This window comes from Macaca fascicularis, chromosome 9, assembly GCF_037993035.2.
Source record: "Macaca fascicularis isolate 582-1 chromosome 9, T2T-MFA8v1.1".
Classification (NCBI taxonomy): domain Eukaryota; kingdom Metazoa; phylum Chordata; class Mammalia; order Primates; family Cercopithecidae; genus Macaca; species Macaca fascicularis.
Window position 1 is genome coordinate 127,306,910 of NC_088383.1, and position 16,898 is coordinate 127,323,807.

At 38.3% G+C, this 16,898-nt stretch overlaps 1 protein-coding gene across 4 annotated transcripts in view; it reads right to left on the reverse strand.

Annotated features, from left to right (window-relative positions):
• Positions 1–9,311: 9,311 nt before the first annotated feature.
• FAM204A (family with sequence similarity 204 member A) overlaps positions 9,312–16,898 on the reverse strand; it is a 32,312-nt gene continuing 24,725 nt past the window's right edge. For all 4 annotated transcript variants that reach the window (XM_074002862.1, XM_005566555.4, XM_074002863.1 and 1 more), the window contains 2 exons: positions 9,789–9,895; positions 9,312–9,494 (listed from right to left, as the gene is read on the reverse strand). In XM_074002862.1, the coding sequence (XP_073858963.1) occupies positions 9,443–9,494; positions 9,789–9,895 (159 nt within the window). In that variant the 3' untranslated portion in view covers positions 9,312–9,442. The remainder of the gene's footprint in view (positions 9,495–9,788; positions 9,896–16,898) is intronic.

Genomic DNA, 16,898 nt, shown 5'->3' on the forward strand with positions numbered 1-16,898 from the left:
CATGACAGTAAGAGGGCCAAAGACACCTGTACACTGCAGGGCTTTCATTCAAGAACAGGAACTCTGAGTTAGGAAACTGAATCTTTTGTAACGGGAGTAAGCATGTCTGTTCTTTGCTCTTGAGTGAGACACTATCTCAATCTTCCAAGGATGTTATATACAAACATCCTTGCAAAGATAGTTGGGAACAAAAGCGTACTTAGTGCCTTGCTTCCAAGACACGTAGAAATACAAGAATCGTCCAGAGAATTGTCTCCCAACAAGTATATTGTTTGCTATGTGTGAGAATCTATTCTAAGCACTTTCATATTCATTAGTCCCTTTAATCCTCTCATCTCTATCAGCTAGCTACTATTATTATCTCCATTTCTCAGAAGGAGAACCCAAGGTACAGAGAGATTAAGTAGCTTGCCGGAGGTTACACAGCCTTTAAGTAGCAGAGCTGGGATTCAAATCTGGCTTGCTTCATAGTCCAGGGGTGTAGCAGTTTCACTATTCTAACATTTGCTGGTGTCAGCAACACACCTGCCTCCGCCCTGTCTTTTTCTCCATAGTTTATCACCATATGGGAGTCCAGTGGTTCTCACACTTCAATGTCTCATCAGAAGACACAAGGTCTTGCTACCACAGTTAATTCATGTTTGGCCTGGTGCCCGAGCACTTGCATCTCTACATTTCCTAGGTGATGTTGTGTGACATTGCAGAGTCTGCTTATTACGTCTTTCCCTCTAGAATATGAGCTCTATGAAGATCCAGCTGCTTTGTTCAGCGTGGCATCCTCAGTGCCTGCTGTAGTGCCAGACACATCACAAGCCTTCGATGCACATTTATTGAAAGAATGAGAAAAGGAAATGCAGGAAGAGGGATCCATTTCTTCCAGACTCTGTTATCTGACCTTAACCTTGGAAAATCCTCTAGTGCCATCCTGGCAGTTGAAGGCCCTTGAGCAGCCCTCACTGCCACAGGCTACAGAGGTAAAGGAAGCGGGACACCAAATCTTGAAAAAGGCAGTTTGCTCCTGACAGAGCTGCATGAGTTACAAGGTTTTTAACTGCAAGAATTGTTGGAGCCACTTCTGGTAATATATAATTTCATAAAAATGCTTTCCAAGGTGCACAGAAACATCTGAGGACTTTAATTAAGCCTCCACCATCGGGAATGGAACTTTTATGTACATGGACTTTGGATTTTCTTTTTCTCTTTTTGAGCACTGCTGGCAAGGAAGCAAGTACCAAGCGAGGATTCCAATTGAGTTCTTTGACACGGAACCTTTCCTTTCGTTTTTTGGAAAATGGAAGTAATGTACTAGTATAGGCATTGTTTGGGAATACGAGCATTTATGTTAATGGCATTAGACTCAGTGTTTATACCACATGGCACCTCCCTCCCTATGGTTTGTGATAAGACATGTGCAAGTTGCACTGGCTTGCTTTCCCTTTCCCATCCCAGACTCCCCAAGTTAGAAGCGAGCGTTGTTCCAAGACAATGAGTCTTCTTTGTATGCACTAATTACAGAGGAGCTTTTCAAAATGTGGAATCCCAGGCCCTGCCCCCAGAGAGGGACCCTGGAGTTTACATTTTTAACAAGTGATTCTGCTTGCAGGTGGGCATGGATCACACTTCAAGAACCACCGGAATGGGGTGGGGAAGAGGAAAAGGCCTGGCCTGGGTTCTAACATCAGCCCTTTTATGCTAGATGAATGGCTGTAGAGTTCGCTTAAACTTCCCAGCACCTTGATTTCCTCATCTATAAAACAAGTATAATGTGTCTTTGGCTTTCTTAGAGGAACAGTGCAAGAGCACTCTATGGAAAGAGTAATGAAAGAATTGTAGGTTTTCAATCTGCTAGACATTTATATGTATGTAGAACCAAGATGTCCCTCTAAGGCAAGGGGCATATTTAACAATGAATCCTCAAAATGTTTTTTAATAATTTACAGAACAATAACAGTAGTTATAAGGCTTATATTCTCAGTCATGACTGTTTATTAGTTTAACTGGAAGGACCAGGTATGTATCCTCCACCCCTTCCATCCATCTCTCCTTTAATTCCATGTAAAATGCTGGCCTGCACTGCAGTGCAGGCACTGACTGACTGACAGACTGATAGAGGGTTTAAAAGCCAGCTCCAGCCGGGCGCGGTGGCTCACACCTGTAATCCCAGCACTTTGGGAGGCTGAGGTGGGCAGATCACAAGGTCAAGAGACCAAGACCATCCTGCCCAACATGGTGAAACCCTGTCTCTACTAAAAATACAAAAATTAGCTGGGCGTAGTGGCACACACCTGTAGTCCCAGCTATTTGGGAGGCTGAGGCAGGAGAATTGCTTGAACCTGGGAAGCAGGGGTTGCAGTGAGCTGATATCACGCCACTGCACTCCAGCCTGGCAACAGAGCAAGATTCCGTCTCAAAAAGAAAAAACCAACTCCTTTGCCACAAGCAGAGTTCACAGAGCCCTCTCCCCCCAGCACAAGGCCAAGGCTTTACCCCTTTCAGGTATTCCTGTTCCTCATCGGCTTTGCTCCCTCCCTTACAAATGTTTCCTGAAGTGCATACTTTTACAAATCACCTCCACATGAGATCTGAGGCACTGTTTCTAGGAATCCAACCTAAGATTGCAATTGCACCATCTATTGCAATTCTGGTCTGGATGTCTGATTTGGCCAAGATCACCGGTGCCATCTGACACAAACTCCAACAGCCACCTCTCCACCATTATCTTGCCTGACAGCTCAGCGGCATTTGTTCCTGTTGACATGCCACCTTTTAAGACCTCTTTCCTCAACCTGTCTCTGCAACCTCTCTCCCTTCTGACCTCCAGATTGCTACATACAAGTGTCCATTTGACATTTCCATGGCATTCCACAGGTACCATGACACAAGTATAAATATGACCTTACTAAATACTAAATGTCTAACTCAGTATTACTGAACTACTAATATAACATTACTCTTTAAAAGCCTGCTCTCTGACTTCCTTCTTCATCCCACATCACCATCCATAGACACCCAACTCTTCCCTGCACAAGTCTAATCTCCCCAGCATCTCTCAAAGTTGCGTGTGAGTTGGTTCTGGCCAGCTCTTTTCAACGCCATCTCTTTCTGCTGCTCCACTTCCCTGCTCTCATTCTCTCCCCGGCCCCTGCTAAAGTCCTTGCTGTACTTCAAATGTGTTACGCCGTTCCTTCTACCTAGGACATACTCGCTTCTATTCGCCTACCTGGTAAAGTCCCAACAGCCCTTTATGATATACTCAGCACCACCTTTGCCTCACTGACTGAGCACGCAGTGCTCTTTCAGCAGGTATCACACTGTGACACCACACCCACTACATGGTAATGAGCGGCTACTTTGACTCAGCTGTCAACACACCCAAGTAATCACAAATAGTAGTTTGTGCTACTCAACATCAGCAAAATGTAAAGTTACTACTTCATCATACGTGATTGAGGCAATGTGGTAGATACTGCGAGCTATTTACTAAAATTTCTTTCCTCCCAGTCTACATTTTCCAGCCTCCCTTGTGGTTAGTGTGATGAAGGAAGTCTGAGCCAGTGTAAAGAGAGAACTAATGTGTTCCACTTCCAGGCCAAGCCCGTAACTTCCCACCAGTGCTCTTCCATGCTCTTTTCCCTTCCAGCTGACTGGCATGGAGGGGACACCCAGGTTTACTAGGAAAAGAAGGCAGTGAGTCGCTGTCAGCCTGGGTCTCTGAATGACAGCCCGGAGCAGAGCCCCTGCTGATAGCAAGCAACATCCTCCTTTGTCTCATATACAAGAAATAAACTTGCACTGTTCTTGAGTCATTATATTTTGGGGGGCATATTTGTAGTAGTAGCAAGCATTACCCTAACACGGGCAGGTACCGTGGCCCACCCAAGCTAAAATAAAGGACACATTAATGCAGTCTAAGAAAATTTTAAGCTTAAAATCACTGAGTAATGTGCAGAACAAATATTTGCACTAATTCCTGAGTCAAACCCCACCAATGCTCCTCATCTCCAGGGGAGACAAGGCATCAATCCCACCCACTCTGATGTCAGCATGTATGGATTAGTCACTAAGCTGGTGAGACACTATAGCTGACTGCCTAGCTAGGAAATTCAGCAACCTGTAGAGTAAGCATATACTCAGGTAACTAAAATTTTTAAGTTTACATTACTTCTTATATGTAGATTAGGTCTTTGTATTCAGCAAAGAAAAACTCACTGATTTTCTAATAGTCCACCTGAAAATCGAGTTGTTCAAAACATGGCTTACATATATTTCCTATTAGATTGTGCTTATTCATCTTTTCACCTGCAAGCGTTAGTTTATCTGACATATAGTAGGCGTTCAGTAAACGTTCCTTGGGCATTATGTAGGGAGCAATTCAAAGAAACGCAAAGCTTCATTGTTTCACTATTCCTTGTGACATTCATAATTACTTCTGGTATCACCCATCTTACAAATGAAAACACTTTTTATTGTGGGCAGTCATAATTGTATGCTATCCATCAAACAATAAAACCTTTATAGCTGAGACACATTCGCCTGAAGATGAAGTGATATATTAACTTCTTGATCACATGCCAGAACTTACAGATGAATATGAAACAGACATCAATAATTACAGCTTGTACTGTAGCTGTTGGTTTCTAAGGCTTTAAGTTCAATGAACAAGTAAAAACTGGACAGACACACCCTTCAGAAATTAGAGGTGGAAAAAGATTACCTCATTTCATACCTGTCACATAGCAGGCCCCCTGCAGCTATTCAGCAAGAGGCAGCCCAGGGCCCAGGAGGGGGTGTGGGCTGGAGCTGCCAGGACAGTGCCAGTGGGCAGGCATGGGGGAAACCTGGCAGGGGAGCACTTAGGAGCTGAGGTTTCTCTTGGGCATTACTGTCCCTTCCCCTTTCATTCCCTTGTATTCTGTTTCCTTGAGAAACCTGGTCCGGATATAAAAGCACATACTTAAATTCAATTTCTTAAAAATGTCATCTCACCTGGAAAACAAACTTTACTTGACTCTAAAAATGAGTTACTACTACTACTAATAAAAAGATAATTATTCGTCAGCTAATTCTTGATTTTACATGCACATCTAAAAACATAGCATTCTGCATGGCATTTAATAAACTGTCTCCCAGAAGCCTATAGCTGTGTTCCAGGGATGGAGATCGTGAAAGCCAATGTGGCAGGAAGCTACTCTGAAGCATCGCTGTATTTGAAGAAATTCCGGAAAGGGAACAGACACCTCCAGAATACTCACAGTGGAGTAGGAGGAGATACCAAAGACACAACACACCTCACTTTTACATTAGAGCAAAATGGTTCGATGCCTTTCCAAGTTTCCTCGTGGCAATCTCCACTGGCCACATGCTGTCATGTCCTTTACTGAAGGCAGGAATCCCTTTCCAGGAAGTCTGTGCTGATTACGGCAGTAACACCAGAAAATGTGTGTAGGTATTTTTTTCTTTTAAGGCAAGCAGTGTGGAGGGAGGATGAAATAATAAAGATTAAAGAATGCAGTTCTGCACATTTTATCAAAATCTGTAGAGCGCCCCAACCTCAAAAATGAAAAATGGACCTTATTGTCTCGGTATCCTACAAAGGCCAAGAATATATATTGATAAACTTATTCTAACGCATATTCTACTTTCTAGCATAAAGTCACCCACTAATTTAAATTTGAAAACCTAGATACTCTGATTACGTCATAATAAAAATCACTTGAGATGCACTGCCGTGGGTTTACACAGCCTTCGACTTTTCAAAGTATTTTTCGACCCGTCACCATGCTAGAAGGCACTGATGTCACAAATACCAATCAACATTTGGTTCTGGAAAAAGATTTTCATGTACATATTTTGTCCAAATATTACTATTTGTTTCATGAAAGTCAGAGCTAAGACTTTAGTAGACTGTAAATTTTAAGCCAATGAATAAACAGTTGGCAGGAAAAAATATTAAACTGACATGCAAAGCATTTGTTGCTCTGCCAGATACTAAAAATAAAAGCAACTTCTGCCAAAATGGAAAACTTGGATTCAGTTGGTTCTGGATTAGACTAGGTTTCACTAACTTCAAAATGAGATCTGACATAACATCAGCTTGCCTCCTCAAACTTTATCATCTCTTAAAAAATAATGTACAGTTCTCATTTTGCTTAAACAACAACCTCATACCATGTTTTATATTTAGCAAGATCACATTTCTTAAAAAGTAATGTCTTACCAAAAATTTGGACGTTTTATAAATTATATCTTCATTTTTTGAGAATTAAATTCAAACTTGTCTTATTAAAGTTATTAATAAGCTAATAGTTAAAATATAATATTTTAGACAAAAGGTATAAAGAAAATCAGAAGATTTTAATGTGAGTTCTAAGTTGTGACTTAAAAGTTCAGATAACATTTTATTCCTATCCTTAGCCTGCTGCTCCCTTATCTGTCAGCCTAAAAAAAAAGTGTGTTTAAAATATGGAGTTTGAGATTTATGATCAGTTGCAGAAACCTGTTTACGTACTGATTTACAGTCTTGGCTGAGGTATTTAACTCTGTCATCAGAACTAATTATAGCAAACCTAAGATTATATATTCAATCTCTCCTTTCGGTGAAAGACACAGAATGTTCTGCTGAAAATCAGAAACATCCTGAGGGCTCCCAAACAAGAATGCACTGCCAACTTTACTTCTCAGAACCAGTGCTGTAAAGCTCAAAATTACTATTCTTTAGTAAGTTGTTTTAGCCTAAAGTACTTAAAGAGTAAATCATAGTTCCATTAATTCCATACCCAATGGCCTGAAACATATTAATCTCAGTGAACAATAACTGACGTTTACATTACTGATCTAACTCAGGCATTCTGGTAGTAGTAAATGCACATATTGAAGTTTTAGGAACCAAAGTTATTACTGATCCAAAAAGAATCCTTATTTTGCTATGACTAGAATGGAATGGACAAATGACTACATCCTTTGAGCAGCATGTGTACTCAAGGAATAATGTTCCTATGAGCAAAATGCGTAATTGCTATTAGAAAGGATAAAACTGCTCTCAAATGACATGTCAGCAGGGCCAACCCAAGACAACCTCTCCCCACAAATCTTCCCTCCAACCCCTTCTTCTGCTATACATAATATTTTAGAGCTTTCCACAACCCATGCCCCGAAAAGGGTGAGGACTTGGGAGACGTGGCTTCCTTTATTAAATGAGCCCCCGCTACACTTAATTCTGCTGCAATGCCTGCCTTCCGCTTAGCTAAAATGTTCCCATCTACATGAGAACCCCAAGGGGGCGCTGAGGGGGCAACTGCAGGCATTGGAGCAGGCTGAAGAAGGGCTTCCTTGGCTAGACAGGATTCCAAGTCAGACCCTACAGGAGGCCACTCTGGCAAGGCCTCAATGTGGGAAGTGCAACATGCCTGCAGGGGTCACTGGTCACTAAATGCTCTAAGGAGTAGAAAAAAAAAAAAAAAAAAAAGAGACAGAAGTCAAAGGGCAATGCCCATATTGGGGCCCCAAGTGTGAGAATATCTATACCACTCGCCTGCTCAAAAATAACATTTTTAGGATTTCAGACAAAACCACTGGACTGTATAGTGAATATTTCCCCCATAATGGATTTTTAGAGGAAAGGTTTCTATACTAAAAGTCTGTATTTACCTAATTTAGCAGTTTGAAATGAATATTGTAGGTAAGTTTTACATGATCATATCTATAAAATGGAACAAGGGATACTAAATCATAAAATAAGACTTTCCTTAAATCATAAAATAAGACTTTCCAACATTTGGTCTGGATACTGAATTAGTATGACACATAATCTTCTAAAACTTTGCTTTCTCTATGCTGGCTTTTTTCAACTAAGTGAAAAAGCAAGGTACGATTTTTGGATGCTTAAATAGTAGCTAGGTTCTCTTATTCCAGAACATAGAAAAAAAGCCATTAAATGTGCCACCATAAATAAAATTTTGTTACTATTTTAAGTCTAAAAATAACAATAATATAATTATAGTCATGATTCATTTTATATGTTTCTGAATTTATATTATCAACCCAGAGAAGGTTTATATCAGACAGGTAGGAAACCTCTGACAATGACAAAAGAGGTGAACTGATGAAAACTATGCTGAGTGGTTCTTTACCTCTGCTGGGCACTGAGCAGGCAGGCGCCAACACACCTGGTCTTGTTCACCTGCTTGTTTTATGATTTCCCTGAGCCCCTTTTCTGTTAGAACCAGGAAATGTACCTCTAATGAAAATGATTTCCCATGTTATCAATCCTCTCTTTCGGCTCATTAATTCATTCAATCTTTTAAGGAAGAATGGGGAATGGGAGGAAAACCAAATAAATCAGTTCTTAGAAGGTTCAAAGTTATATTATCTTGAGTTATAATTGTCCGTTTAATACAATTACACCATTTTTCTCTTCTAAGAACCATCTCATAATTTGAAGAATGACATAGCTGAGAAAGATATTTAGTAAGACATTTTTAGGCATTGCTGAATTTGAATCATCTTCCAAATACTATATTCTGCCCCTTTCTTTATTGTAATAGTTTATCTGAAAGTACACAAAACTTAATAAATTGCTTTTACTATGCAATTCTGAAATATCAAGTCTGCCTCCAATAAAAAAAAAAAGTAACTACTTTTATAACATTAAGGCCAAGTCATTTGTAAAGATAATATCAACTGAGACTTTTTGGCACTTACGACTAATCCATTATAAACAACTGTCAATCTTAAAAACACAGTTCCAGTAAACATGTAGTTACACTGGGTACAGATAAGAAAATACAAGGCCTGCAGGGTATCTCATGCCTGTAATTCCAGAACTTTGGGAGGCAGAGGCAGGTGAATCATATGATGCCAGGAGTTCAAGACCAGCCTGACCAACACAGCAAAACTCCGTCTCTACTAAAAATACCAAAAAAAAAAAAAAAATTAGTTGGGCATGGTGGCGTTCGCCCGTAATCCCAGCTACTCAGGAGGCTGAGGCATGAGAATCACTTGAACCCAGGAGCAGTGGTTGCAGTGAGCCAAGATCGTGCTACTGCACCCTAGCCTGGGTGACAGAGCAAGTGAGGCTCTGTCTCAAAAAAAAAAAAAAAATTAAGTACAAGACGCTCACTGGCCATGCTAAACCAAATGAATGAAAAGCGCCCAAAGTGATTTTATGCCGAGGGTCCATCCATACAAATAAATAAACAAAATCTTATCCTCTTCTTTCTATATTTTCTTACATTTCTTATACAAATAACAGAATGCTTCATTGTATTCACTTCAACAGGACAAAATCCTTAAAGACTGAAAAGAGCTGATAATCAAAATCTCAAATTTTATGTTTATTTTTGTTTTAGTGCTATCAATTTTCTGAGGTATTAACACAGGCAGGAAAACATTCTCAGTAAATTGAGCATCTGAGTCTACAAATGTCTTGAAGCACTCTGGCAAGTTACATGTATCCCATGTTGCTTTTGGTTTCCCATCTCTTCTTTGCTTCAAATCTAAAATGAAGAACATAAAAATCTCAATTTATTTCTTAAAATAAAAAAATACTTCGCTGAACACGTTTAGAGACCAAAGCAAAACAAAAAATTTTTCACATACTCCAATGATTACAAAATAAACATTAAACAGGATGAAGAAACACCTCCATATTTATAATCTGATAAAGATTCAACAAAGAAAAAAAGTGAGTAACAGTTACACATGAACTAGATCACAAAATATATTAGCAGAATTTCTACAATTTCTATGAAGTCAGAAGAATTACTACTAAAAATCTTAAGTAAACTCACCCCCATGCGAGTTTCTTCTTTTTTCGGGCAGCCTGTGAATTTTCAACCTCCTTTTTGGCTTTTACAAAGTTGTGGCAGGCAACTGCTTTGGCAATTTTTACACCAAGCTAAGAATTACAAAGGAGGAAAAAAAAAAGTGAAAATAAATATTCCAGCTAATACAGGAATCACAAATAATTGAGAACTTATGGGTAAGAAAGCCATGTCTAGAAATTAGAAATTCTACGTTCAGTCCCTCTCAAAGTATAATGAATACAAAGATAGGACCCGTATCTCCTGTGACTCCCAATAGACCCTTTACCCTAGTTATACCAGTCTCCTGGATGGAAATCCTTCTCAAACTGAGGCCCCTCGAGGGTCCACAAAGGTAGTAATGAGGATCTTCAAGCTATTTCAGCATTGCAGTAGGCTGAACAGGAATTTACCCCTGATAAGGCTGCAGACACTGACAGAGACATCAAGTTTCTTTGCTCTGGGCTAGAATTACAGCAACTCAGTATGGTCACACCAGTTATCTCATGCTGATCAGAAGCTCTGATTGGCAGTCACAGATGTGATTAATAAAACATGGGAAAGCTAATTACTACTTCATAAATGCACTCTGTATGATGGGCAACAGCTTTTAATTCACTGAGAGAAAAAAGAATATCAGGGGTACTAAGGTGAAAAGGCTGGGCACCAGGACCACAGTATTAAAGTGTCCCCTGTGCAAGGCCCTCTATGTGTGCCCCCCTTACACCCATCTGCCAGTCCTACAAGGTCCATTCACAGTGAAATCCCCCATCCCAGAAGTCTTCTTTAACTCAACCTAAAACAGTCCTTGTTTCTCCAGCCCTTCAACTTTCAGTTACACACTCTGCTCTACACAGCGCTCTGGCTGCAGAGCTGTTCCCCAGCAAGTCTCTCCAGGATAAGCACTGTGATGATATCTTCTACTTTTAGTGTGCTCTTATTTTTAAAATGCCCACCAATGTGGACAGCTCAAGAGTACCCATTAAGAACCCAGGTTAAACAATAAAAACTAAGTACCTCTTTGGTGCTTCTTGCCTTTTCTATCCCTTGTACTCAACTGATGCACATTAGTAGACAGGCAGACTTGCAAAAAAGAAGAAATGACATAGAAGCCACTCTAAAGTCAACAGGTTAAAGCCTAAGTTCTAGGAATCTGCTTGCCAATAGTGAGGCATGGCAGGAGGTTGAGCACATGTGTAAGCAAAGAAGCAAACTTAGGAGAGCAAGGTTTGGCACGCTTGACATGTCTTTCAGCTTAATCTTGGAGAACAGTCTCCTTTAGATGAAATCGACAAGTAGTAATCAAGCACTGTCTGTAGTTTATAAATGAGGGCAAAAACAGATTTGATTTTTCAGTACAGTTAAGAACATATATATAAAGAACTTAAACAAATGGAAGGAAGCTGACAATTGAACTACAGTGCCAAATTGGTCAACATCAACAGGAAAGGTGCCGAAGAAAGGATGAGTCATTGTAAAGCAGACTGACCTCAGTGTCTTCCCAAAACTCAAATCCATATTTAGCAGTGCTACTGTTGTCTTCCTCTTTTTCAAAGGAATAACATTCATTCAACAAATTTTACAAAGGCACAAATGCATAATTTTGCCAGGCACTGTTCTAGGTGCTGGAGATACAGCATTGAGCAAAATGGGTTGTTTTCAAACTGTGGGGCTGGGGAGGAGTTGGCAGTTACATTTGACTGCTTTAGTACTGGCTTTGTTCTTTTGGTTCTCTTTTCGTTTCCAGTTCTTTATTGTAGAAAAGTCCACGTAAGTCAACAAATAAAAAAAGGCTAAGAATCAAAAGCCTGTATCATCATCATCCCAGGAGAAAATGAAACTCTGGAAGGAGGCTGTGGCATAATTTATCATTAAGATGAAATTCCTATCCACTGAAAAACTATCCATTTGTCATACATGTAAAAAAAAAAAAAAAAATCAAGTTAACACCTGTCAACTAGTTAGGCTAGTCAACCTTGCAGTATCCAACAAATACCCAAATCTCACTAGCTAACTTTTATTTCTTGTCTCGCTTTAAGTCCCTGTGGATGGGCAGGACTCTCCTCTAACTTGTGATGCCAACATCTCAACATATGGCTTTCAGGATTATCATGGCGGAACAAGAGCTGGAGGGCCTCACAATGGCTCTTCGATGCTTTAGTTCAGTAGTGACACAAATCATTTCTGCTCAGAGCCCACTGGTCAGAACTACTCACATGGCTCCAACTAAATACAAGGGGGCTGGGAAATGTGGAGGTACAGCAGGCTCTGAAGGGAGCAGTAAATATACCTAATAAACTATCTTCTGCTGTAAATCATAGCTGGCTACTTGTGTTTAAGATGCATATAGGTCTCTCAACATTCAAGTGGACAATTCAGTGTCTTTCCTGTTCCCCATCGCCAAAAGGTAAAACAGAAAAATCTATATTTTTTCCATTAACTCCATTCCTATCAAATGCAAATTCAGTTTTGCTAAAACCACCCACCAAAAATGGCCCACTCAGCTAGCTTCTCTTATATTTCAACTGAGACTATACTGTAAGAAACAAAAATTATCTGAGCCATATTTGCCATGTACCACATTAACAATGTGAGAAAATTATTTTTTAAAACTGTTGTCAATTAAGACATGGCTTACATTTTTCTCACTGGAATTTCCCAACATGGTTGTCCTGGTTAGGACAGCCAAACCAAGCCAAAGAGCAGATCCCTATGTCTGGGCATGCAGTCATTTGACTTCAATAGACTCTTCCCCTCGACATGTCATGTACTCTAAGACTGTAAAAGCTTTTAGTGCTCTAGCAAAGCTAAGGCCAAATCCAGCACAACCAGCATCACGGTAAATACTTACAGCATATGTTCCTTAATACAGTATATGCTTGTTAAAAATAATTCATTAGAACGTATTAAACAGCCATTCACATGAGAGGGCTCTATCATTTTGTAAACTTAATAAACGACTAGGTACATAGGCAACACTTTCAAACAGACCTGATCCTATAAAAGGTGTATTTTCTAACTGTATTTTACCTTGGCTTAGGTTAAACTATTCTTCAGCTGATAAAACACTAAACAAACCTGGTCTATGTATTCTCCACAGAAAGACATCTTATAGCTTGTAATGATGATGAAAACTCATAGCCTTTTTGTGTCCTTCATATAATTAAAATGAATGTGTCTCACTTATTTCTCTGGAGAAAGAAAAAATATCTGAAAATAGAAAAGGATAATAAGACCTTCTATGAAACAGGCAGTTGAGAAGAAATGGTTTCCCAGTCGAGATGACTAACCTGGGTTCCAGAATATAAAAGAATATCATGCTGTGTTGCAGTATTATAAACAAATAAAATAGGCCGAAAAGAATCCCTCTTTCAGTTCTATAAAAAGAAAAATGCATCTTCATGCTCAATGTAAACATCACAAAACCTTGGTCAATGGTTTTATATTTAAAAAATGGTTTTGGGTCATCAGATAACTATAGCAACACAATGTGGAAAGAAATTTCTTTAAATGAATAAAAATATATACAAAATTTCTTGTATGTGTAGCCAAAGTATCAGCATTTTCCATATAGAACATCCAATATTTTGCTGCATTTTAATTAAGGTGTCTAAACATTATCACAAAGAACTGCAAATTGGTCAGAGCATGCAGTAAGGAAAATTAAGCTCTAAAGGCTTTTTATCACCATATTTCAGGAACCAAGGGTGTAAAATGTTCTAATTTGGGATATATTAAAAGCCATAAAAGGTCTTTCAAAAAGATTAATGGTACTTTGCTTGGATTTAAGATAAGGGCTTTAGCTGGTTGGAAAAGCAGGGCCCTGGCTGGACCCTTGAGGCATTCATCTTTACAGCCACTTGGAAGATTTGTAAAAGCGTCTGCATAACCTCAAGCAAATGCACGGCGACATTTTTTTAAATTCCTTTCAATTTTACAGGTTTAGCGTGTGTAAATCATATTGGGTTGTAAAATAGATATAATGGCACATCCTTGTAACATAGTACAGATTTTTAAAAGACAAACTTCAAATTAAGTTAGTTTTTCTTGCAAAATCTTGTCATTATAAAGTTTGCTGATAATCATTTGAAGCATCTGATTCAAACCGCTTAATCTAGCATAACTGTAAATTTCTTATCCGTTTCAGAATATATTTTACTCATCTCAAAATTACTAGCTTGTAACAGATTTTTAAAGTTTTCCTCCCTTTTGAACACTTTCAAGGCACTTATTTAAAAATACCAATTATCATACTTTAACTTTTTATGGAATAATAGGTCTCTATGAAAAATATTTATGCCATTCTCTTTTGTTCTTTAATTAAATGAAAACAGATGTTTTCTGAAGTAAAGCGGAACCATTACTGGAGTACTTAAAGTGTTAAGGTCTTTAATTTTTATATCAGTTTGGTCGACAATTCTTGATTGTCTTTACTCAAGCTCAACATTAATGTCAAGCAAGTTACCTAGGAGACGAAAGAGATCAAAGAGACAAAAACCCCTCCAATGTCTGATTAATCAAGCCTGCAAACAGCTTATTTCTTTTAGCCTGCATGCAAGTATGAAAATGAGATTCTGGGAGCCGAACATTGTGCAGATTTGTTCATTCTTATCAGAACAAAGCCAGCGGCAGCTTATTTCATGGATCATTGGCACTGTCATCAGTGCTACACAGAACGGGTGACAGCTCCTCATTTTGAGGCTTGAACAAAATTAGCAAAAAGTCGGCACAAATTAGCCTCTCATCTTTTTAGTAATATGACATTATTCATTTACTTTTTATCCAATTTTTAATTTTTTCCTTGTCAGCTATCCCTTTCTAGTGTCTCTTGCATAGCATCATAAAATGCCTTCCAAAAAACAAGCAAAGAAATAGCCAAAGTTGAAATAACGTACAAAGTTCAAGAAGCAAATAAGAAAAAGCACTTTCAATGACTGGTAATACTGTGTTTTTAAAAAATAACTTTCGAAACACTGCACTAAGATTGATTTTTAAAAAACAGCTCAGAATGCCATGCAGTGAAGGAATTTTAAGAAACTGGTGGTATATTTCAACAAAGAATACAATGTGACCAATGTGTTTCACTCAAACCACAATTCAATATGGTATGTGCTCTAGTAAATTCAAGACATCTACATTTGAACTGGTACCTTTCCCTCCGTGGTCACACCTGAGATGCCAAAGCCCTGGTGAAGCAAATAAACTAGGCCATATCCAGTCACTTAACTCCTTCTTTAAATCAAATCATTTTCTGTTCTAAAAAATAACCTAATTTCACTGTCACCTTAAAATGTGCATGGACAGGTTTGCATATGTTTGCATGTTTGTGTACTACATATATCTATATGTATGTACAATTGTATAAACAGCTATCATTTATTTTTATACCTACAACTCCTATCACTTTATTTCAAAGCATAACCCAACAAATCCTGTTTTTAAAACACATCAGATATATATACAAATATCTTTTATCATATATGTGTATATCCACATATCATTCATATATGTGTGTATATGTGCATATATGATTCATATACTCAACTCTGATTTCACAGTGAAATCATTTACATAACACCTGTTTTAATGATGACTATTAAGGCTTCAAATTATATGTGGATTACAGTATTCCAAAGGAGGGAGAAGAAGATGTTCTACTGTTGAAATTACTCCTGGATACAGACCTTTATATTCAAGCAACTTATGCCATTCATAAGGGAAAAAAGCATTAAAAAATTAACCATAAGCTGTTAGATGCTTTACACAGCCCCCATAAGAAAGACAGTTTTTTTAAAGAACTGTAGTACTGTTTTCAGCAATTTCTTTATCTCCGTTCTTCTAAGTAAGAAAGCCTATTAACAAGCTTTGAACTTAAAATCACATTTACAATAATGTGCCATCAACAGTTTTATAAGCTAATTAGAAAAAGATTAATTAATGACTGGCTGCTAATAAAATGGCAATCATGAAGAAAGAAACCAAGGGTGCTAAGCTTCAACTACCACCAATTAAGAGCTAATTACAAACAAATTATATATGTGTTTTGCTGTGGGCTTTAATTTACTAAAATGGTTTTAATTAAAAGAGAAAACATGCTGATTAATTGAACTGCAGAAAAAATCTACAGTATAAACTGTGCTTTGTCTGTCTCTTTAATTAGACTTGTAACATCTGAAATCTTTTAAGGTTAGTTAAAAGCACAGATAAACATAATTAAAGGAGAGCATAAGGAACGCCATTCGAGGTGATCACCCAATCATACCCCAAAGGTTAAAAGAAAACATCCTCAATGTAATGAGATCTGAATGAGCACACCTAAAAACCTGAGAGAAAAAAACCATTACTGAACACTAGCCTTATTTTTCTGATGTTAAAATGCTGCAATGTCACGGCTGTGCACAATTTTGTATGGGAACAAACATATCTTTAAACTAGATGTAAAGAAATTCATCCAGGTCCTCTCCTACTTGGGAAGACACAGCTTATTTTCCATAAACTTTGCTAATTGTTGATCTACATGTAATAGCTGAATTACTTGTAAGAACTAAGGAGAACAAGGCTTCAAATAATTAAAATAGCCCTTTAAATGCCCCCCTAGATAACGTGCGGAATACAAAATGATACACAGAGGAACTTTTAAATTAAAAAGCACTGAAAAATGACCAAAGTTAATGAATGACAGCGAGTCCTAGATGATCCTCAACAGACACACATACCCTTCCCAAAGGCAGAGTTCCCACCTTCCCTAGGTGATGAATTAGCTGCTGACCAACACAAGCCTATTTGGTGAGAGGTTTTTTCCCTCCCCAGTCTCCTAGATTCTTTCTCATTGCTGATTAGTGAAATATACCAAAAAGAAAATGGTCTCCTAAACTCTACTGCTTTACTGGAAAGTGTAATAATAAACAAGCAAACAAAAGAAAAAGTAAGGGACAGAAGGCACAGTAGTAAAATTTGAAAGAGAGACATAAAATATATTTTGCCGGAGAGTGCAGATATTAGATGACTCTGTATGAAATAACCATTTAAACAAAAAACAACCATTTGCTTTTACAGTAAAACCTAGATTATATTCATCATACACATCCCTGACACTAG